This window comes from Malaclemys terrapin, chromosome 2 (assembly GCF_027887155.1).
Source record: "Malaclemys terrapin pileata isolate rMalTer1 chromosome 2, rMalTer1.hap1, whole genome shotgun sequence".
NCBI classification, from domain to species: Eukaryota; Metazoa; Chordata; order Testudines; family Emydidae; genus Malaclemys; species Malaclemys terrapin.
Window position 1 is genome coordinate 112,542,233 of NC_071506.1, and position 24,485 is coordinate 112,566,717.

Below are 24,485 nucleotides of genomic sequence, written 5' to 3' on the forward strand. Positions count from 1 at the left end.
AAAATATGTGCTATGAGATATTACTATGCATTGCAGCAATATTTTATATAACATCTACATTGCAGCCAGTTATACTGCCTCTAACTCACTCAATTGTGCCTAGATAGTCAGGCACATACAAGACAATCATTTGAAAAGTGTATTGAAGTCCCATTAAATTAAGTAATTTGTACTGTATACTCTGGATTGAAACAGAAATCCTGTAATGGCCCATACCTGGCAGCATTCAATGAATACCTGGCAGCATTCAAAATGCATATATTTCAAAGCAAGGAGCCAACACTTTTTAGCTGAAGACACCATATTGTATAATCATATATCATTCTCAGACCTCAATGTTTTTACCTTATTGTGGTGCTCACACAAATGAAATGCTGTAACATTAGCTATAACTAGGTATTAGCAGGTAGATATTGTGCAAGCTCCTTCAACAATTTTGAATTTTCATTCTTAACCTATTATTCCAGTCAGGGGTCTCCCTTCAGTTGGAGACTATCAAATGCGCTGAATAGTATGAGGGCTTTCTGTTGAGGACATATGAGCCACTGAAGGACTCTGATGCTCTTTTACCACTGATTCCATGTCAACGGTGTTATTCATATGTATGTGGATTACGTATATTATTTTGAACATGTTCTTCACTCTATAGATTTAATGGGTTCTTTGGAACAATATCAATCAATAATATGGAACGGGTAGTGAAAATTCTTAAGAAAGCAGTAACCACATTTTAAATGACATTATCTTGGCAATTGTTTCATCCGAACTATCAAATTGGGGGATTGGGATGGGAATAGTACACTTTCTCTCCCTCCCACCTAAGTTCCCTCTAAACTGCATGGCTGCACAGCAGGCTATAAAGGGCTGCGCAGTCACAGGGGCCTGGAGAGGAGAGAGGTAGAGGGTGGGGGGGGGACTGTGGAGAGGAGCAAGTTGGGGCTTGCAGGGCTGCCGCAGGCCTTTCCCCCACTTCCGGAGCTCACTGCTGCCAGCGGGGAGAGGGGGCCCCCCTCCCCCGGAGCTTGCTGCTGTGGCGGGTAGAGGGCTGGGGGGAGTCCTCTGGCCCCAGCCCCAGGGCATCCTGCACCCCCAAACGCCTCTTCTCCAGCCCCACCCCAGAGCCCTCACCCCCCCCCGCACCCCAACCCTCTGCCCCAGCCCTGAACCCCCTCCCACACGCCAAACTCCTCGGCCCCACCCCTGTCACACATCACCTCCATATTGGTGCATATAATAAAATTCATTCCGCATATGGATATAAAAAATCAGAGGGAACATTGCCTCCCACCCACCTTGTTTCAACTAGCAATGATATCAAATGTGTTTGTACCACACCCATGGATAACTGCTCAATCTCAGAGCTCTATTTTACATCAGACAATAATAGTCAATTTATAGGGTCAAATACCTGCAAACTCTTCATTTACAAACAAAGTTGCTTTTAAATAGACAGTGTTGAAGTATTTAAATGGAAGCTATTTTTGGTACACTCCTTGCAATTTAAAACTAGCCAAATGGATTTCTGTTCAAAGACCTGTCCAATTTTAATCTACAAAGATTTTTTTTTTTTATGACAAGCGATAAACTCCTAAGAACAAGTTCTTCATTGAAATAGTGTAATATCTTTATAGTAGTGCATCCCAGCACAACTATAACACATAAGCACATTATGCATATAATTAGATAGGAAAAATATCAAGGCACAATACATTATTAAAAATATAAATGCAGTATGCTTTTTTAAAGCAAGTACTCTATAAACACAAATTTGATCCTTAAAATTAAGATATATTAAATGTACTTTAAAGTACCTTGGTTAAGCTGTTCCTCCACTTGCTTGAGTAAACCAATACGTCGGATCTGGAATGAGTTGTTATTGCTTGAGTGTATAGTGGTTTTTCAACTTTTTGTTTTGAATTTAGGAGGGAAAGAGCAACCTTTGTTGACAAACCAAGTGGATTGGGATTGTTGAGACTAATAGTCCAAGTAGAATATGCTGAAGTTTTTTGGTCATTTAGTAGCAGATGTGATGGCTTTCTTTTTAATAGATAACACCATGTACAATTTGTTAAAGTCTTTAGGCTTGGAAATGACAATCGTTGTGTATCCCCTGCATTTGCCACAGACAGAGTAGTTCCAGGGTTTGCTTGGCCTTGGGTATTAATTTGTGTGCCCTCATTATTAACCCGTGGGGACCACCTTTCTTGACTGTTACCTAAAGTCTTCAGAAGAGAAGTCTGATTATTCACTGCAGAAGGTTCAGATGGCTTTTTAACTTCAAAATTTTGAGATGCAGAAGATGTCAGACTTTCAAATTCAGGTGACTCCTTTATGGTTTCAGAAACTCCAGTTTTAACACTTTCAGATGAATGGTGGTCAGTCACTAGCACATCTGGTGAATTTCTATCTTTGCTGCTTTTTTCATGTTGTGGGAGAACATCAGGCTCTAGTAAGAGACCTTCAAGAGGCTCTGTGGTGCAAATCTGTCGCACCAATACTGGTTTCTTTTGCCTATTAGGGTCACTGGCTCGAATGTTCAATGTATGCATTGATCTAGCATCTGTTGTGCAAGCTGCTCCACTTTCATCTTTAACACGCTTTTGGTGTTTTTCCATGGCAATATCTAAACTATTGGCTGGTGAGAGCATGCGTTTACTTGATGCTGTAGCTTCTTGTTGGGGGAAGAGTCCACTAACTGGCAATTTCTGAATAATATTCAAGGAACTTGGCAAAGGTGAATTTCTGCTTCCAGTCTCAGAAAATGAATGATCAAATATAGATGCTGATTGTAGATTTGGCAAAACCCTCTGATGATCTCTGTGTAATTTTGGCAGCGGAGTTTTCCCTTCAAGAGTTGGCACTGTCACAACATTTGTTTTACAGACAGACTGATTTACCTGATCCTGCGTCACTAAAATTTGGGGAAGAGGTGTAACAGTAGCAAATCCATAAGATGGAACATTACTATGAACACGAACAGGCACCACAAAAGGTGGGGTGTGATGTATTTGACCACTGGAGTTTTCAGGTATCATATGTTTTCGGGGAGGCATTGAATACCGATTAGACATACTGTCAGCTAATTTAGTAGGTATAGATAATGAAGTCCCACTCTGGTCCAAACCAATTTGACTTGGAAGAGCATGGGTTGGGAAAGCAGTTGTTATTGGTTTAGAAGAATACGACTTACTTGCATGCAGAGCTTTAACTTGAAGCTGATACTTGGGAGCAAAGTAATACTCCTTTTCAATAGACTGACAGGAAAAGGTGTTTTTGTCTGCTTGTTCTCCTGGGGCCAGTACTTTAAGAGAAGTCTGTGAATGCTGTGTTGAGGGCTGCTTTCCCTGATTATGCAAAACAGGACCTAAAGGCTGCTGAACAGAAGGGAGGCTAAGAGGGTTACAGTTCTGAGTTATTGATTGAGATTCATGTAATGGCTTAGAGTAAGTCTGTGAGTGCTGAGAACTTGAAGGAAACTCCACTGAAGTTCTACTAGAGGTCTGCAGCCTGTGAAATGGTACTGTAGACACGTCCGTTGCATGACCTATTTGAAATGAAGATGAAGATTTAACTTGAGGCAGATGGTTTTCTGGAGCAATATTTAAAGATATTTGTCTTACAAGTGGCCCCCTCCTCCTTTCTAACAGAGGCACATGTCCGGTAACTCCACAGCCAGAAGACAACTTTGGAGAGGATCTCTCTACAAGTGGGGTAGGTTTTGATGGAGACATATTTCCACAATCAAAAGATTTACTTCTGTAATCTACAACCTCCATGGATGGCTGTGTGCAGTTAATTTGTTCTGATGCAGCACGTCTCATTTCTCTGCAAGGAGGGCCAGGCACACCAAGTGTATTTGAGCCAGCAGGAATTGTAAGGAATTCTGCTGATTTATTAAGATCTATTTTGGAAGCACTCTCAGTTTTAGAAAGGTCTTCTTTATCAAATGAAGCTGAGAAACTAGAGGCATGAGATAAACTACTCTCCCGACTTAAACTTCTAGAAAGTGTGGAGTCAAAGCTTGATTCAGCTGAAGAATGCTCAATTTCAGCCAACCGGATCCTTTTCTTCTTTGGTGGCAGTTTTTCTGTTGGCAATTTTGACAGAGTTTCGCTACGCTGAGGCCAATTAAACTTCTCTGGTTTTTCCTGATCACTGAATTGATTTTCCTGGTCTCTGTCTGGTTCTTCTGTGACCAGTATTTCGGGAACCTGGATGTTATGTTGGCGAACTAGTTTTAATGGCTGCATTACTGCATTTCTTTCATTGGAGACTATTTGACTTTCCTGAAGTTCCACTCTGGGTGCTTCTGCTGACACTGATTGATGATGCTGGGAAGTGTTCAGATGAGAATGTCTTTCGTCTTGAATTACCACGGTGTTCAAAGGATGGTGCTTCATGGCCTTATTAACCTCTTGAAAAGACACTGGTGAAACTCTTTCAAAAGATTCTGATTTCTCAAATGAACTGGGCCTGCTCAATGAATTAGTGTGTTGTATTACTGAAATGCCAGTTCCTTGTCTTTTCAACTCTACCTTTTCTTGTGTAACTGAACTTGTCTGCTTTTTCATAAGTGGAGAGATCTTTGGCTCAGTGGTTTGTTCTGTGCCTCGAGCCACAAGCTGAATTTGAGACCTTTGAAGCGGAATGCTGCCATGCTGTTGTGAACCTACGATTGTTGCATTCGGTTTAGATAAATTGGGAAAGTCTCCTAGCTTACTTTGACCCTCTGTACTCTTTGATGGTATCCCAGTATCATTCTGCTGTTGCTCGTCATCATCTCCAACACTTTTCATTTTCCTTCTTTTTCTTATCTGTGGTGTCTGCTCCCAGACACCAGTTGAACTGGCAACTCTGTAGTGCAGAATTTGAGGTTGTGTAGTGCTGGGGACTATCTTATGTTCAGGCTCTCGGATAGCTGCCTTGGTTTTTGGTCCATGCAACTCTGAACAATAAAACTTTTTGTGGTTTTCAAAATTCTCCAGTTTTCTATAGCGGTTTCTGCAAGTTTCACACTCAAACATTGTCCCTCGCCCTGGATGTGATTTCTTTACTTTTTCCAAATTTGATACTTGTGCAAGTGACTTGCTCCTTGGCAATGAGAGTTCATTAGACAAATTACATCCATGATAACCTTCTTCTACAGATCGTGCTGGTCCAAGAACATGGCTTTCATTAGTTGAAGAGTCTTCTACTGCTGTCTGTCTAACAAGAGTGCGAGTATGCCCCCCTGGGTGCAGTGGAGTGACAGGTCCTGATAGAAAGACATCATCATACAAAGAGCCAATTTTATCATCAAATGATTGACTTCCTCGAATTGGATGAGGAGGTGGTATTAAATTTGCAGGTACAGCTGAATAGCTGGTAGTAGGCATAGAATTACTTCTGGTTATAGGTAAACAGTCAAGGGACGGTACAGACAGAAGAAAAACTTGCTTTGATTTCTCAGTTGGTGTGAAAGGAGACTTTGGTATGTCGGAGCTTGAACTAGTTCTTCTTCCCATCGGTTTTAAATCAAATTGGAAGGAGTCTTTAAATATGTATGATTTTGGTGAGTCTATACTGCCTCTTCTTGAAAGAGACGTTCTTCTTGGTTTCACACTATCTAACTGTTTGTCATCCACTACAGCTTCATTATCTGATATTAACTTTGAGATGCGTTCCTCAAGTGTTTTCGTTGCCATTGGTGGTCGCATTTGACCAGAGAAAAGTAAATGTTTTTCAGCACAAACTGTTTGTACAACAGATGCCACTGTGGCACTTATTCGTGGCACAGAGGACAGATTTTTATTTGGGTCTTTTTCAGAGGTGGACAATCCCCTGACAAAAGGAGTTGGTGGACTCATTGTTTGATCTGCACTCTCAGAACGTGAAAAGTAACCAGAATCAGTGCTACCTAAACTCCTAGGGCTCAAAAGACATTTTCCTTGTTCCTGGGAACAATCAGTTGCCTGTTGTCTTTGTAGCTGTGCATGTGCTGTTCCTACAGCAGACCCAAGTTGTTCTTCTAATGGACCCATTTCTATTTTCTGGTGGTGCTCAACATCTGTCTCCTTTAAAGAGACCATGTGTGTTATGTTTGATTTTATATTTGTAACTTTAAAATCTCGTCTCTGTGCTGCAGCAAGCTCAGGCGTGGAGTCTGTTACTTCTGGACTATCAGCCCTTAAAGGAGAAACATTCACAGGATGAACTACTACTTTGGGTAAAGCTGCCCTAACTTGTGGTTCTGTGTCATGCAATGAAGAATCACCTATTATATAGTTTGGATTGCTTAGTGGAATGGGGCTTCCTTTCCGTAACGTTTCAGAATTTGAAATGATTTTCACTATTTGTGCAGGTTCCAGTTCTAAGGATCCTTGATCACCTTGTCTTTCATCAGCAGTGCCTTCATCTTCACTTTCACAACTTTCTTCCACGTCTGAATGAATACTAAGTGCTTTGTCTGATTCATGGGATAGGAATAAACCACCAGAGTCCGGTTGTAAGACAAGTCCAAGTTTGATTGCATGTGCATGAGATTTTTTGTGCTTGTATAGATTACTTTTGGTTTTAAATGAAAATCCACATGTCACACAAGGATACGGTCGCTCTCCTGTATGGGATCTGATATGCTTTTGGAGAACACTAGGCTTGGCACAAGCCCTATTGCAATACTCGCAAACATATTTTCCTAGTTTTTTAGGCTTCTGGTCTTTCAGAAGATTACATATTTGTTCTACACCATGGTTGACAACTGATGCTATTTGGGCTGAATTATACAGGGGAGCTACAGGTAAGTGTGTTGAATGAGATGGCTTAATTGACAAAGATGAAGATGAACTAGCTACTAGCTGGTTTTGAGGAAAAACCTGAGTCACAGTAGAAGAGGGGGGGTGTACTACAGAAGAGGTTACTGCTATACTGTATATTTGTTGGAGTTTGGGGTTTTCTTGACCCTGCTGACGTACCAGTGATCTAGTGAAACCTGGACACACAACAATCTGTTGATTTTGCTGTCCAGTTTTAGCAATAAATTGTTCTTGTGAATGAGAAATTGACTTGGTCTGTGCTTGTTCACTCTTCCCTGATGTTACTGCTTGCACATTATGTGAAGTACAAGGGTAGTAGTGCGATCCAGCTACAAACTCTTGCTGTGACAAAGCAAAATGATTTGGGACACTTATTGTATTGGATGTGAGACTCGAAGAGGCGCTTGTAGATTTATTTGGTCTCACTTTTTCTATTTGCATCCCACAAGGAGTGCACTCTTGTGCTAAGATGTTCAGTTCAGGTTCCATAGCTTTTAATAAGACATCAAATGCAGTACTTGTACCTGAGGATGAAGTACTACAATCTACAAAAGTAATACATTCATTATTGTCAGTCTTTGATTTACTTGACAAGGAATTAGAGAGAGGCTTCTTCGCTGGCAAGTTTAATTGGCTTGTATCACAGTCTTCTGCTGTCCATTTACTAAAATCCAAGGACTTATGTAACAATGAAAGATTTGTCTGCATTGATGTCTCAGATGTGACTGTTTCATCAGTCACCTTGCTACTAAGTGTTTCCCCATTTTGTTTCACACATTGTTTTCCATTTTGTACAGGTAACTGATTCTTTGCTTGTAAGTGTTCCGAAGAATCAGGAAGAATTTTAGATGATGAAGATTCTTCTACATTTTGTTTATGCTTGGCCTGAGGGGCGTTTCTCAAAGGCGATTTTGGTATCTTTTTCAGATGGTTTTCAGTTACAATCTTTTTCCGTTTCACACCTTTAATTGTATCTGAAGTTCCTCTAGTACCAGCCTCTGAGATATGTTAAAACAAAACAGAAAAAGAAATGGTAAATTCACAGAATCACTGTATGAATTATTATTACAACACAAATACATTATATCATCATAACAATGTAATGACACCTTACAGTTTCAACAAATCTAGTAAAACATTTCAACATGTTCTAAAATGCAAATGGAAATAGTTTTTCATTCCACTACAAATTATTCAGAATTAACAAGTCTGTTTGATAGTCCCATATAACACATGTCTTCTCCTGAGCATTAAACTGTCCATCTAGCAGAGAAGGGCTGGAGATCGTTCCTCCAGAGTGTTCTTCATTTCTAGGGACTGAACATGCTGAAACCTGCACCTGTTGTCCTGGGAAGCAAGAGCTGAATTTTGATTCTGTGACTTGTGTTGCTAACACACCTAAGACCAGCCCCATGTTTCCCACTGTTAACATTTTATCTTCTTAGCTGCAAGACCTCTCTCTCAGCTACTAATGCTAGGCTTCTTTTGAGTAACCTCTCCCTGCTGCATTATGATCAGTTAGCTCTGTTAGCATAAGCAACAATAATAGCACAGATGTTAACTGGGCAATGCTGTTTTTACCACCATATCACCCAACTTTGCTCACTGAGAAAATATGATTGTGTGGTTAAGACACTGGGACTCGGAAAATCCAGGTTGGGTTTCCAGTTCTGCTAGACTTCCTATGTGACCTTGAGCAAGTCACTGTGGGTACATCAGGGACTGAGCCTCCCAGCCCAGGTCCACAGACTTGTGCTAACAGGGCTTGCGCTAGTGTGCTAAATAGCCACGTAGATGATGTGGCTCAGGCTGGAGCCTGCAGGAGGGGGCTTGACAGAACTATTTTTAGCATGCTAGAGCAAGTTCTGCTAGCACAAGTCTGTGGACCTGGGGTGAGAGGCTTGCTCCCAGATGCAGAGCAGACATACTCTTCAGAAGAAATCCTGGCCCCATTTAAGTCAATGGCAACATTTTTGTTGAGTTAAATGGGGTGTGGATTTCACACCTAATCTATCAGTGCCTCAGTTCCCAGTCTGTAAAACCAATATTTTCCTAATATTTTCCTGCTTCATTGGGGTGTTGTAAGGATAAATTAAAGGTATGTGATGTGCTTAGATATTACTGTGATGTGGGCCACACAGAGTACATCCACATGACAAGATGGTGAAAACACTGTATGACATATGGGGCAATTTCCTGAAATATCCTGTACTACTGTATTAAGTTTTAGGTCTTATTGTGGGCCAGGATTGTATGTAACCTCTATAGGGGAAAATGTAACAGATGTAAGAACTGGGAGTTCTAAAGACTATACTGCAAATGTGCCAGAAAAGTATGGACTTTGGGGACAAGTGTTAAGTTGACTTTTGGGGGAATTTTTAGGGAGAGGCGAAACTAAAGTCCCCAACACTGGTTATGCAAAACCCCAGCCTTTTAAAGCTATACCCCGAGTAGATGGTTATTGTCTGTTGATTACTTGTTACAGAAGGCCAAGATAAAAGGCCCGAGCTATATAAAGAAGCAACTGATCTGCCCAGCCTTTGTTGTGGTTCTGGAGTGAAGACAATTGTGAACTTGTAACCATGGGGGAAAACCCAGTTGTGGGTTTAACCTACCAGAGCCCTATGTTGGTATTGGGGGTTACCTCCAGTGTTCGCTCTAATATTTTACGTCCATGTGCGGAATGAATTTTGTTATGTACACCAATATGGAAGTGATGTGTGACACATCACTTTCATATTGGTGCACACAACAAAATTCATGTGGTGAGGGTGGGACCAAGGGGTTCAGAGTGAGGAAGGAGGCTCAGGGCTGGGGCAGAGGGTTGGGATGCAAGCTCTGGGGTGGGGTCTGGGATGAGGGGTTTGGGGTGCAAGCTGCCCCAGGGCTGTGGTGGGGAGAGAGGACTCCTCCCAGCCCTCTTTTGCCACAGCAGCTCAGGGCTGCGTGAGAGGTACTTCTCCCTGACCGCGACAGCTCCAGCGGGGCTGGGCCAGGTCGAGCAAGGGGTTCCTCTCCCCGGCAGCTCCGGTGGGCCTGGGGAGGGATGCCTCTCCCCACCTGCCCTTGAGAGCCTGCTGCGTGGCCATGCAGCTTACAGGGCACGTAGGTGACCTCTGGTAAGATTTTTTTGCATGTGTGCAGCAACTTTTATTGTTATAGGTTTTCTCTGCAATGCTTTTACCTTAAGAATAAATATGCTTGCTTAGAAGGAGCTGTGTGGTAACTTATAACTGTGGGCAATACACTGATTATAGCCATTGGAGGAAAAAAAAAAAAAGCAAACAGTGGTCTTTTTAGGTAGTCTGGCTGCTGGGGATATTACCATATAAGTAAGGCAGGGAGTTGTTCAGCCTTAAAATCCCCAGTCGGTAGGGAGTGAGATGTGGGACTCTGCCCAAGAGAGGTGACTGCTAGGAGCAGGAAGCCTAAATTGGGTACCTTTGGTGGACCACAGAGGGGAAATACAGGTGCAGTTACCCTGAAACTGTGACAAACTGATTGGGTTGGAGGGGTGGACCATAGATATTAATTTTTTGAACACGGTTTTAATTATTTTTGGCCCGTTAAACCTAAAAATAATGGCTCAAGCTACAAACTTCATTATTCAAACTTCCTTTATTATATTGGTTTTCTATGCAAACAAGTACAGAAACTTTTGTGTGTCCGCAGGCTCTAAATTTTTAGTTTTTGAATTAAAGAGACTTTATCAGGTAACAATTATTTTTTAGCCTACCTTATATTATAAAGGATACTTCAGAATATTAAAACTGCCAGAATGTAATTCACTTTTGTTTATACTATTTATTGATTTAATCTCTTTCAGTTTAGACAGTCAAAATAAGACTAGTCAGTTACAGTAAGTCCTGTACTACCAGGGAAATGGACCAGATGACTGAATAGGTATTTTCCATATCTAGACTCTCTGGTTAGGTTAGATTGAGAGAGATTTATTCCCCCTGAAAACTATGCTTGCTTGTTGATTTGTAAGGTACTACAAAAGTCACTATGCTGGTATATATGAAAATCTGCAAAGAAAATATAAAGAAATTGAGCTATTTAAATAATATTTTTGGATTTATAGCAACTCCTTTTCATTCACAGTAAAATCAAGCCTTCATTTTGTCCTTGTTTAAAAATACAAATTATTATAGTGGAACAAATGAAGCACTGAGCAACAAATTTTGTTTTTCTGTCAGGACTGTCTTCTCTCCCCCCGCATCCCCTCCTCTACATTCCTTGTCTGTTGCAAAATGAAGACGCCTTCCTTCATGGTTATTTTTCTGACTGGATTTATCAGTATCGTTTCAGATGAGCTACTACCACAGATGAATTAAATCAGTCAAGTTTAAATGATTTTCCATTTGTGTATTCATGAAACAAAACTAACAAAATTTGAATTATTTCCATATTTAACTAGACTAGTTGCTCTATTTAACTAGGCATACACTGGGAGTTTCAGGGCTTCCCTGAATAGCAAATGATTTAGAATATTAAGCAAAAGTATAATTTTGTAGCATAGGCATATATTATTCTGTACAGAGCATGCATCAAAACACAGTGTAACACAGCATATATAAAATGAAAATAAGTAGTAATATTTACTCTACAAACACACACACGTGTATGCAACTTGCTGTTATGCACCTTTGTTTACCTCATCTCTGAATCCTATTCTAATCTGCTAAATATTTATCTATTCCTAATGCACAAGTGTCCAGAAAATCACCACCACCACCTCATGTAGCATTGTTGATGGTTATCACAGTGGAAGCTAATAATTGTATGTGGGTGCTCTCTCACCCTTGCAAACTTCTACAAATAAACCAGTAGGTCACTAGCCAGAAGATTTTCAAACTGGATGCTGATACTCAAAATAAAGGAAAGGTATGGTGAGAGTGGAAAGCAGATGCCCCTCCAAAGGTCCCAATGAATGGTAGTTTGAGTGGTAGTACTATGGGCTTGTATATACACCGTGATATTCAGGAACAGCTATTCTTGAGTAACTACATTTATGGGCACTTTTCTGAAATAAGTGTCCACTCCATACCCTTTCTTTAGCTAAGCAGCAACAAAGTACTCTTATTCTGGAATATACAGACAGGTGAAGAATTTTTACAATTAACACCCCATTGAGATGAAATGGTGGCAGTCATACTTCTAGTATGAATGAATTCTGCCTCCTCTGTACATTGAGAGTGGCTCTTGCAGAGGCATCAGTCTGCTTCTATTCTGCAGAAGGTGGAAAGCATATATGTCATATACGCTTCCTATATGACAAGGAGACCAGCAGCTTTGGAGGGGACTGTGATGTGCCAGAGTGCAATTGGGAATTGGTGGTGGGATTGGCAGATCCAGTGTCCATCCACTAATCATCCTTTGCCCCATTCATCAGGAATATAAGTGAATCAGAGGCAGCTTCAGTCTGAAGCTATATAACAGCAGACCAGAGTGGCTCTGCTGTTCCAGAGTGGCTGGGAGAGAAGGCGAGGAAATAGAGTCCCTCTCACTCCATCTCAGAGAAACTCCCCAGCACATAGCCTGGCTTTTTGGACTGTGTGGTGGGGCCAGCATTTGGGGCAGTTCACACCCTTGTTTCTGGCTTGATGTCTGCACAGAATGCTTTAGTTTACAGCCAGTTCATAGTTAGATTTTCTTTCAACCTTAAGGGCTAAAAACATTTTTCTATATAAACAAAAACATGGATTCTGCAGAAAAGGTTATTCTCTCCCATTTGCTAGAGGAAATTTAACCACAATGAGTAGGCAATGGATTTATCAAGTTCCACACTCTTGTGGAACTCAGAAATACTGCCTCTGGGGGATGTCACTAGAACCTGCCTGCACTAAAATTTTAGCTGTGATTTTGTAACCCGAAAGAGGCTTGGGTCATGTTATCAGGATGCAAAGAATACAGTTCCATTTATACTGCAGCTTTTCTGCTATCACAACCATACCTCCACACCTATTGTACTGCTTGCATTTGTACAAGAAAATCTAGGCAGTTCACCGGTAGCAGAAATGCTAGTGTGCCCATGGAACAAGAACATAGGCCTGGTCTGCACTAAAAAGTTAGGCTGGCCTAGCTATGTTGCTCAAGGGTGTGAAAAATCTACATCGCTGAGCAATGTAATTAAGACACATTAACCTCAGGTGTAGACACTGCTAGGTTGACAGACGAATTCTTCTGTCGACCTAGGTACATCCTCTTTGGGGAGATGGATTACCTACACCAGGGGTCGCCACCCTTTCAGAAGTGGTGAGCCGAATCTTGTTTTATTCACTCTAATTTAAGGTTTCGCGTGCCAGTAATACATTTTAACGTTTTTAGAAGATCTCTTTCTATAAGTCTATAATATATAACTAAACTATTGTATGTAAAGTAAATAAGTCTTTTAAAATGTTTAAGAAACTTCATTTAAAATTAAATTCAAGTGCAGAGCCCCCCAGACCAGTGGACAGGACACGGGCAGCGTGAGTGCCACTGAAAATCAGCTTGCGTGCCGCCTTCGGCATGTGTGCCATAGGTTGCCTATCCCTGACCTACACCTATGGGAGAACCCATTAACGTAGGTATTGTGTACACTTGAAACATTATAGCAGCACACCTGCAGCATTTCAAGTGTAGGCAAGCCCGGAGTGGAAATAAGCAGCATGAAGAGGAATGTCCAAGTGGTCAAACATGTTGTAGCACAAGGGTAAGGTGTCCTGTCTAAACTGCTACAAACTGTGTACTAAATCAGGAAGACAACCATGTGCCACACTGGTGGGGAGAAATGGTGTTAAATGACTCTGGTTTGAACCAGGTTGTGTGAGGACACACATAATATTTAGACCCAACCATGTTAGTAAACTGACACCACACTTGGTTAAAAGTTATAGAGTGGACAGGGTCTTTTAAGACAAGTACAAATGCTTCAACATCTGACCTGTGCCTAGCCTCTATCAATTCAGTAACTAGGAATCTCAAATTCACTGTGAAAATAATCTCAAGAGTTTTGGAGGGTTACCTATCGCCATATTTTGTAATGACATACTAATATATGAGGACTGTATATTTCGGGGGGGGGGGGGAATGAAGACTGTAAAAATGCTCTCACAAAAGGAAAACAACTTGTAGAAATGGTTTATAATTTGTTTCATTCTTCAGCAATCACTGAAAGTGGGATTTTCATACTGGAAGAACTTTGAATCAGCAGGAATTATGAGTCTGACTCCTTGTTTTTATTCTTGGCTCTGTCATTGACTCCCTCTGTGATCCTGACCAGGGAAGGTGTTAAAATGTACCTCAGATTACCTATCTATAAAATATTGTAAATAAAGCACTTGCTTAACAATGGTATTATGAACTTTAATTGTTTTCAAAAAGTTCTGCGATCCTCTGAAAATAGGCACTATAGAAAAGTGCAAAATATTCATCTTATGCTTACTAATTGCAAAAGCTACAGTATTTTTATTTTTAAAAAGGAACTGCTCCCTTACAGCCAATCTTCACCTATATTTTTACTCTCTTCTACCTTTTTGGGTAAATGTTCTTGAGGCTATTTCTCTCACAGTTTCAAGGTATCTGCACATGTATTCTGCCTGTGGACCCTTGAGGACACCCACTTACTGGTTTCCAGCTCCCCGACATCTCTGGGAAGAGACCTGTGTCTCACTCCTTCCTGACCAGGGTTTTTCCAGGCTGCATAGTTCCCTGACTAAACTGTGATATCCACAGCAAGCCAGACTACCTAAACAGGTCAGGGTCTGTTCTTTGCTTTCTTTCCAAAAAGACTATGAACAGTGTAATTGCCAGCAGTTACAAATTCCCCCACAACACTTTCTGAGCACATTTATTCTAAAGGTAAAAGTATTACAGAAAAATCGTATTTAAAAAATTAAACAACGTGCACACATGCTAAAACATGTATCAGAAGATGCCCCCAACTCCATTCTCAGGCTCTGATAGGTATTAGTCTTTCAAACCCCACAACTGGATTTTCCCCATTTTTAAATTCAGAACCAGAAAGGCTGAGCAGTTCAGCTCAGACCTTTGATTTTCATGAACAGACAATCAACAGGCAATGAACCACATCCAGGGCTTAACTTCAAAAGGCTGGGTTTTTGCATAAATGGAGGTGGGGAATTTACATTAACCTCCCCCTAGATATTCACACATATTGAACCAAAAGCCCACTTTTGTCCAGCACATTTTCAGTATAGCCCTTTGAACTCCTAGGCCTCACATTACATCTTCCTCCAGAAAGGTTACATATAATCTTGGCCCACAATAATACATAACTTATTGTATTAAGGTTTTTTTTGGATATTGCATGAAATAGTCATATCTGTCACAACTTCATTATACGACTGTGTTAATTTACAAAAATCTTTATCAAAGTAGTGCAATGTTTGAGATCTGATTTGCTTTTAAATAGTAATTACATTTGGGCAAGGCAGAAGCAATCAATCACAGAATGATAAACTATCAGCTCCCTCATCAAATCACAAAAGCCTCATCCTTCCAAATCACTGTGCTTCTATGAATGCTAATACTTCCACTGGCCAGTCAAATGCTTCTTGGTCAAATTAGAATCAAATTTCTTAAAACTTTTTTTCATAATCTATCTTGCAGTATGGAAGCCGTTGCCCACACGTATCTAGACGGTGGGTATACAGAAAGCAGTCCCAAGGTGCTGTACTGGCTCTCTGACTTGTGCTTCCATTCTTTCCCATCAGACCCCAAACCAGCTTATCTCTAATGTTTTTCCACTATCATTTTTCCTTGTTTTTTGGTTTGGTTTGCTTTCTTTTCTGTCTGGGGATTGGTCCTGCTTTGAGCAAGGGGTTGGACTAGATGACCTCCTGAGGTCCCTTCCAACCCTGATATTCTATGATTCTTTTCACTTCCCCTTTCTTCTTCCCTGCTCCCCAGTTACTCTCAGAGATGCTGGAACTAGGGATGCTGGGGGTGCGGCAGCATCCTCTGTCTTGAACCCTGGCTTGAAGTACAGGTCTGTCGCATCTTACGCGCATTTAACATGTGCGATTCCAACTTTACGTGGTCAGCAAAAAAAAAAACCCCAACAGTTTTAATACTATACCTGTAGTGCAGGCGATTTCGCCTGCCATTGAACTCACTGGGGTTTTGGCTATACGCGGTTTGCGCTTTACGCAACGGAACCCCCACGTAAGATGAGACAGACCTGTAGTAATAACAACCAAATATATGGTCAAAGCTTTCAGCACTTGTGGTTACTCTGCTTCACTCTGCAACCAAATGTGAGCAAGAGACTCTGCCAAGATTTCTACACATTACTTCAGAGACCAGCCATTTGTCAGTTACTCTTTGCTCCTGGCACATGAAGTAGAGAGGTAAAATACAAACAACAACCCAGTAATATAAGAAACGTGCCAAATAAAGGAAAAATATAAATTACTTGAATTTTTCTTCCTTTTTTATTCACCCAGGAACCCGATACTGGCTTGAGCTCCACGGCTCTGTGGAAGTAATTCTTAGAGCTGCCTGTCTGAAAGCCTGCTCAAACCCACATGTTATTAAACAGCCACTTTCTCTCTCTCTCGCTCAAAAAAAAGCTGTGGACTTGAATAAAAAAAAAGAAAGAGCAACATAGAGCAGAAGCAAGACATCTACTTCCGCTCCAATACTACTCTGTGAAAGGTTTCAGAGTAGCAGCCGTGTTCGTCTGTATCCTCAAAAAGAACAGGAGTACTTGTGGCACCTTAGAGACGAATAAATTTGTTAGTCTCTAAGGTGCCACAAGTACTCCTGTTCTTTTTACTCTGTGAAAGTTTCCTTTTGGATTCACAGTTTTCTGGCTTACAGATGAACAGCTAGTACATTATTCAGTTTCTAGTATTTTTAGTTTATTCTATAGAAGCATTTTAAAACACATTATAAATCCATATACTAGGGCCAACATTTACTCTTAAAATGCATATTTCCTGAAAAAGAATGCAGTTAAAGATGTGAAAGCTTCTCAAAAAAAGAGGCAGACTGTTGCTAAGGGTCTTCCGTAAACTAAAATTAGAAACCCTAGGGAACTGGTATTTTAAAATATTCAAAATATTTCTACATTCCTATATGTGATGTCTATTTAATTACAGCAATGATTTCTCTGAGCCTATTGCAAAACAGTTATGAATTATCCCTGCGAGTGTGTTTTCATGAATAAACAACAGAAAACTTGAGTGCTAGATACAGAAAATAAGTCTAAATGGCGTAAGCCATAGGATCTTCATTTAAATTAACAGCAGACTGCTAAAACCTTTTGTTTCTGTAACGGACGAACTTTTTTAAACCTCATACAGCAGACTGGACATACAAATAATGACAGAAGTTTTTCAAATATTTTTTTCCTCCAAAGTGTCAATACCTAAATATACATACATACATACATACATGAAAATAATTAATGCGGCCAAGATAATTTTTTCACTTGACCAGAGCTTTAGTCCCTGATTAAATAAAGCACTTAAGCACATGCTTAATTTTAAGCACAAATAGTCCCTGTACACTAAAGCCTATGCAGGGGAAAGGCTGGAGCAGTACTGGGCCAGGAAAGCTCTGCCTCTCAGGCACTGCGGAACACGCTTCCAGGAAAAGGAGCGTAGAAAAAGAACTTCAGCAGCCTAGGCAGGAGGGAGGAGAGAAGCAATTTCCTAGAAGGGCACTGCTCTACTACAGTAGAAGAAGCTCTTTCCGCCAAGGTCCAGCTGTGAGTCTCTCTCCTGTCCTTTTAGACATTGACCAAGAGGTAGTGAGAACTGCGTGCAGGGGCATCAGAGGGTCGCCTGCATTAGCCCTGAGACTCTGGGGTTTGAAGCAAAGGACTACAAGTGAACAGCAGCCATGCCCCAACAGCCATTTGGTGTGATAGGAAGGTGAGCAGGCAGTGGGCCAAACGTAAGCAATCCCACGCAATCACACTTTCAAGGGCCCTGGGCAGGCACTGGGTGGTCCCAGGTCCCCTTACATACCCCAGATTCTCCTATACCTAGTCCTGGGATGGCAGGACTAGGGAGTTACTGAGAAGTAGGCTGATCCAGCTGAACCCCATTCAGAGGGTTCAGGACAGATTGATCAAAAAAGGGCTGGAGCAGCAAGCCCTGACCACTAGGCCTGCTGACTGAAAAGAGAACCCCGGTACAGTCCCCTTAAAGTCAACAGACAAAATTTTTAAATGCAACTAATGGTTTTGGGTGCCAAACTTGAAATACTTTAAAGGGGCCTGACTTTTTTCAGATGGAGGGTGCTCAGCACTTTCTGAAAATCAGGCTCCTTTTAAACATTTTAAGTTGGGTACCCAGCCAAAATCAGTCGTTCTTTTGAAAATCTTGGCCAATGGGCTTTAAAAAGTCAAGCCCGTGCTTAATTGCTTTGCTGAACAGGGTCTTAAGATTATTTTTTCTTGATTAGGTGAATGAAACCTTAAAAGCCACGTGATCTGCTTTTATATAAATCACAACTGGAAATAAGTCAATAAAACAAAATCACTTATTTCAACATTCAAAAGAATCAAATACACGGACTAGAAACCTGATCTAATGCCCACTAAAACTTATGAATTTTTCCATTTTTTCCAATTTTTCCTCAGTGACCATTGGATCAGCTCTTTAAGACTTGCTTCTTCTACACACAGTTTTTGTACCGATATTACTTTTGGTTAGGGTGTAAATTTTTTTTTTTTTAAATCAAAATAGTTACGGAGGTACCACTTTTAGTGTGGGTACAACAGTACCATGCTGGAAGAGCTTATTCCTTTTCCGTTATGGGAATAAGCTGTACAGGTATAAGCAACTCCATAAGGTATAGGTGCATTCATGGTTGGTGTGTGTATTGTATGGCTAGAACTGGGTTGATGCAGTTAAAGCAGTCCACACATACAAGTTGTACAAGCCTTTAGTCTTTGAACCTCAAAACACTTACGCATGTGCATAACTTCACTCATGTGAGTAGTTCCATTGACTTCAATGGGACTGCTCATTTATCTAAAGATATGCACAATTTTAAGTCTTTACAAGATCAGATTTACAAGAATCCAAGTATGGCTGTGAAGTTTACTGTATGTAAAACATACTAATGCAAACTGTACTAAAAAAATCAACTCGTTAACTGAGTGAGATTTAATGGCCAAAGATAGGATGTCAGGATTATTACATCATCTAGTCTTTCTGGCCTTAAACTCTATGAATCTAGATATAGGGTCTCTAGAAATAAACTACAGCCATTCTATATTTTAAAGTTATTGCTGCCAAGTTGGAAAGCCCAATATGCCTGGACAATACATATAGAGTTGAAGAACTTCTAAATAGTTTAAAATGTTTTGGGGTACCTGGAGTATCCGAACAGAGGTCTCCATCTTGTTGAAAAATCTTGACCACAACATATGCCCATGAGATCCTCACTTAACCATGGAAGTGGCAACAAAGAGGAAGACATTCCCTGTGAATTCTCCCTTTTCCTTTATTTTCAGCTGCCTCTTATTCCTTGTTCTTTTTCCCAACTCCCACCACCAATCAAATTACAATTGCATGCACTCCGCCCACCGCCTCTTAGCCATGACAACACAGAAACAAAAGTAAACAGTGGTCGAAAGTGATACTGACAATTTTCTTTCTGTTCTACAAGATATCTCAGAGGCAGCGCGATGTTGCTAGTATCATAATCTTATCTCCTTACAGCTAAGTTCAGCCTTTTGCAAAACGTAGTTTTTGAATGAGTAAGGTCTTACACATTTCATCAAGAAATGACCATGCTTGTGGTTTTTTAGACTAATATACTTTTCACCTCAATAACCAGTAGTTAAAAAGACCGAAACATTGTTGGATTCTGTACTTAATATATATTGTGACCTACAGCATTTTAAAGAACTTAATTCTAATCATTAATATTAGTGAATGATTGTTTTACCATTAAATGAAAAATGGGAGTGAGGGGAAGGAAGAATAGTTATTTCTTATCTTTTAATGGTATTTTACTGATGGACAGAGTCTGACTAACAATTTTACTTAACATTTTAGCAGACACAAAAGGAAAATAATTTGAGTGACAGCAATATAGATGATCTGAAACCTCCTTGTCACAGCCCAGTCAAAATAGCTGTAGCACTTAAACATACACTGAAGCCAGAAGGAGAAAGTAATTTATTGGAAATAACAAAGCTACACCGGAAAAAATGCTCAGTCAAGACAACTGGAAGTTCAAATGTTTCATTTAGGAATCACCAATTTGTACAACTTGGATGAACAATCAGGGAGAGTGAGATGTATGACAGCTTTAGAATGTGCAGGCGAAGAGGAAGATGTTCCACTTGGCTTCTCCTCCTCACAGTTTATATGAATTTGAGATATTTCATCAGCAAGGGGAGATAGGATCAGCCTTAGCAATCCAGTAATATCACAGCATAAGGCAGGGAAGATTCCAAAAGCATAATGCCTGGACTCATCAGAAAGTTCCTCTGTGATACAATCTCTTCCCAGAAATAGGAGTCAGTTAAAGACAAAGTGAATTTTGCCTTAAATTTTGCCTTAAATCAGTGGTTCTCAACCAGGAGTACACATACCCTTGAGGGTATGCAGAGGTCTTCCAGGGTTACATCAACTCATCTAGATAATTGCCTAGTTTTACAACAGGCTACATAAAAAAGCACTAGCGAAGTCAGTACAAACTAAAATTTCATACAGACAATGACTTGTTTATACTGCTCTATATACTATATGCTGAAATGTAAGTACAATGTTTATATTTCAATTGATTTATTTTATAATTATATGGTAAAAAGGAGAAAGTAAGCAATTTTTCAGCAATAGTGTGCTGTGACCCTATTTTATTTCTATATCTGATTTTGTAAGCATGTAGTTTTAAAGTGAGATGAAACTTGGGGGTACGCAAGACAAATCAAACTCCTGAAAGGAGTACCGTAGTCTGGAGAGGTTGAGAGCCACTGCCTTAAATGACTGGATATAGATGAGAAGAAGATGCTGTCCTGAAGTTGATAAGTCTTAATGTCATGACTTATATCAGCTAGAGAACATTATCAGAAGGAGTTCAGGGTGAGAGTGGGGACATAATTAAATTAGTAGGCCCAAGAAAGGTCATCCTTGTAACACGAGACTTCCATTTAGGGCATTTAGCTTCTTGGTTTGGCTTTAAGGAAGTCATGTCCAGCAGAGCTCTAGCCACAAAAGAATTGCTTAACAAGGAGAGATTGAAACAGAAATGGCAGAGCCAGGGAAGCTCACACTCCAGAACTTTGCAACAGCATTTCCTCATCCCTGGTACAAATACCCCAAATCCACAGAAACCTGCTGTTCAGTTGCTTAAGCCATGGTTGCAGAGAGTGATTTTACTTCTCAGAGACTACCACAGGTGACGCTTTGGAAACTTGACACAAAAAACAGAAACCCAACATGACCACTTGGTGCTGCTTTGCCATGAAAGGAACACATTCTTCCTCTCCGTGTTATCTGATTTCTTATATATTTGCATATACCACCATGAAGAGAGGAAACAAAAACACACACAACTCCCCTACCCTCACCCCGAAAAAATCCCTACCTCCTACCTGAAGAGAAAACAACCTGGGGAATAGCGTAGGAGGCTGAGTGGGAGTTCAGAATTCCTGCCGCCCACAGTCTGAGACAGATCAGGACTGGGATGCTGAAAGGAGGCTTGAGCTTACCAAAACTGCTGCCTTAAAATTCAGCACTCTCATGAGTTGTCTGTGCCTATGTGAGTGTAATGTAAGCAAAAAGTCCATCAGGTTTAAGGACCAAAGATCAATAAATATTTGACCACCAATGTAATGCCAAAGCCTCAATGGAGCTATTCTAACATCCACTGTTAAACAGGCATGCTATAGTATATTCCAATTCAGTACATACTTTAGCCAAAAAATCAAAATAACCTCCAAAACAACATCTTGACACCAAAATCTTTAGTCAAATGATTTTTTTCCCTACAGACTGGTTTTTTTCTTTCCTCTCCAGTGTGCCAACTTTTGAATTGAAATCATGAAATGAGGCATTTTATGCCAAATGTGCCCACTTAGTATTGCATGCAGGAATAACATCTCATTGCCTGGGTCACTAGATTTAAAATGCCTTTTTGTAAGAGAAGTAGTAGTAGTGGCCAGGGTAAGGGTCGTTAGCAAACCATTGCCTGATTTCATGAAATCCTGCCTACAGACACTTCCCCAACCATGAGTATGGAGGGGAAAAATAGAAAATAAAAGGAAAAAGAGGTTATCTAATCTTAGGGTGACCAGATAGTAAGTGTGAAAAATCAGGACGGGGTGAGGAGTAACAGGAACTTATATAAGAAAAAGCCCTGAATATCAGGCCATCTGGTCACTCTATCTAGGCTTCCTTTGTACATAATGATGTTGAGCCAAAACAAGTTTCTGAGCAAATAGTCCGTGCTCCTTTCTCTTCAGTACTTTAATACCGATTTCCATTTGAAAAGCTGGGCTCAATTAGATCCATATTGCCTGCAGCAATTAGAGAAAGATGAGCGCTCATATTTAATGGCAATAATGTTTAAAGATACATTAGACAGAAGATGGTGGGAACAATTTTAGCCCTCATAGATGGAACTGTAGAAGTTTAAACACTAACTCCTCCTTTTGGGCTTAACAGAAGCAGAAGTGGTTAATTCAACTACACTCTAGCAGCCAATGATGCCTTAACCAGCCAGGAAGTTAAATATGGAAGGATAGAAGGTGGGAAGGATGACATCCACCAGGGCATGTCGCATTTATGCATTACTGTAAAATTCCCGGCCCTGAGATCTTTGGGTTGCTGGAAGTGGCTCTTCACTAGCTGCAGATTGTTAATACTACCTCATACGCACAACTTTTTAGAAGTTTCTCAAAACAAATCTTCAGCCAGGTCAGGTCACAATATCTTTCCACAAAAGGAGAATTACTTATATTTGTTGTATCAACCATTTTAAAACACCTCTTGGCCTTTGGTGGAGGACTAACTAAATGAGCAAAAACCTGATCTAGGGAAACCTCTAAAAAGACTCAGTAATCATGTCTGAGTCCACACAGGACTGAGGAAGCTAACAGGAACCCAGAGTCCAAAATTCTGCAGTGTCCGTGCTTGCTTACGCCAGTTCAAGTGTGATGCAACAGGCAACCCATCTGGTTAGATATATACCCATCTAAAAGGAATGAGTTTGTTCTGATCTCAGATACATGAGTGCCTCTCATGCAGTCTTTCTGTTCTCTCTAGATTCTTCTCAACTTCATTACCTTACCAGCTCACAAGGACTGAGTAAACATTGGCAGGGCAGCACAAAGTACACAAACATATCTGCAATCACAATAAACCAAATATCTTCACTCCAGTGTTGGTGGGGCACAAAACCCTGCTGCAGGTTTAACACTGCAGCATAGCCTTAGTTTTGGAGGATTCATTTCTTGTTTACCTATCAGAAAGATTTTTTTTTTTAATGTGGGGTCTGATTCAGGACATCTGGGGCATGCTAACCTGTACAGTGTCCCTTTGAAAAAAATGTGATAGATGCATTCTGGTATCTCTCTTTTGTTGAACTGTTACTCAAAAACTTGGCTGTACTCATCAAAAAGTCAATATACTATTACTCTAACATCACATTAGTATGATAAAGTTCTCATAACAGTTTCAGAGGATGACATTTTAATTTTAAAATTGTAAATCTGTTTATCTCCCTAACTGTCAAAACAATACCAGCTCTTGCTTCGTAGAGCACCACTAAACAAAAAAAACCCCAAGCAAAAATAGGTTTCCCTCAAAATAGAAACAGCAGGTACAGACATGACCTTGTGGTCCAAGCAGACTTGGGAACCAGGAACGGCTGAGTTTCAATCCCAATATGGCAAACAAATTCACCAGCTGGTACACCATGTTGTGGCTAGGAGCAAAGTTGCATATTTTTTCCCCTGTAGTCCTGCTGACCAGGTCCCCTGTTGTCCCCTGTTGTTTTGTGAATTGGCCCTCCAGCAGGGTCACCTTTGGTCTCACCCCCTTTGAGGTAAACCAGGGTTTTCACCCAAGATCTCACATCAAATCAAGAGCCCTGGCCCAGTCCCAATAGTCATTCCGGTCCCAGTTTGGCTGTGGGGGAACCCAGTCCCTCCTTCTATCCCGGGTCCTAGCCCAAGGACCCTTGTAATAACTACCAAAAGTCTGTATGGTCAGACCTCTTTCTTATTCCCCAGGATCAAACCCCTAATCCCAGTTCTCAAAGCAACAAAGAAAAGGAAACTAAACAGACATAAAGAACAGCACCAGCTTTTCTGTCCTACCAGGATCCTCCAGCCATCTATCCTACTGCTCTGCTCACAGGTAACCCAAAATTGCTTGGCTCTCTGCTCGATTCTTTTCTGGGAGCTGAGGAGGAGAGGCCTATCTACTTCCCCAGGCTAGGGCCTTCTCAACTGAGCGCCTCCCTTTTTAAGGTTCCTGCTCCAACAGCGGCATGCCTCACAGGTGCCACAGGGTGGCGGGAGGGGGCTGCCTGAACCCAAAGATGCTATTTAACCCATTCTTGCCTGGCGTGGGGTTTGTATACCTGGTCACACCCAGCTCTAGCACTGCTTCCTCCTGTGTCCTAGGGAAATTAACCACCTCCCTGTTTCTCAGCTTCCCCATCTGTAAAATGAGAATATTGAGACTTAATTAGCTACCCAACAGAGGAGGCAGG

The 24,485-nt window shown here is 40.8% G+C and overlaps 1 protein-coding gene across 4 annotated transcripts in view; it reads right to left on the reverse strand.

The window, feature by feature from the left end:
* The window catches only part of HIVEP1 (HIVEP zinc finger 1), a 173,292-nt gene that overhangs the window by 43,640 nt on the left and 105,167 nt on the right, over nt 1–24,485 (reverse strand). For all 4 annotated transcript variants that reach the window (XM_054018313.1, XM_054018311.1, XM_054018312.1 and 1 more), the window contains one exon: nt 1,812–7,789. In XM_054018313.1, coding sequence (XP_053874288.1) covers nt 1,812–7,789 — 5,978 coding nt within the window. The remainder of the gene's footprint in view (nt 1–1,811; nt 7,790–24,485) is intronic.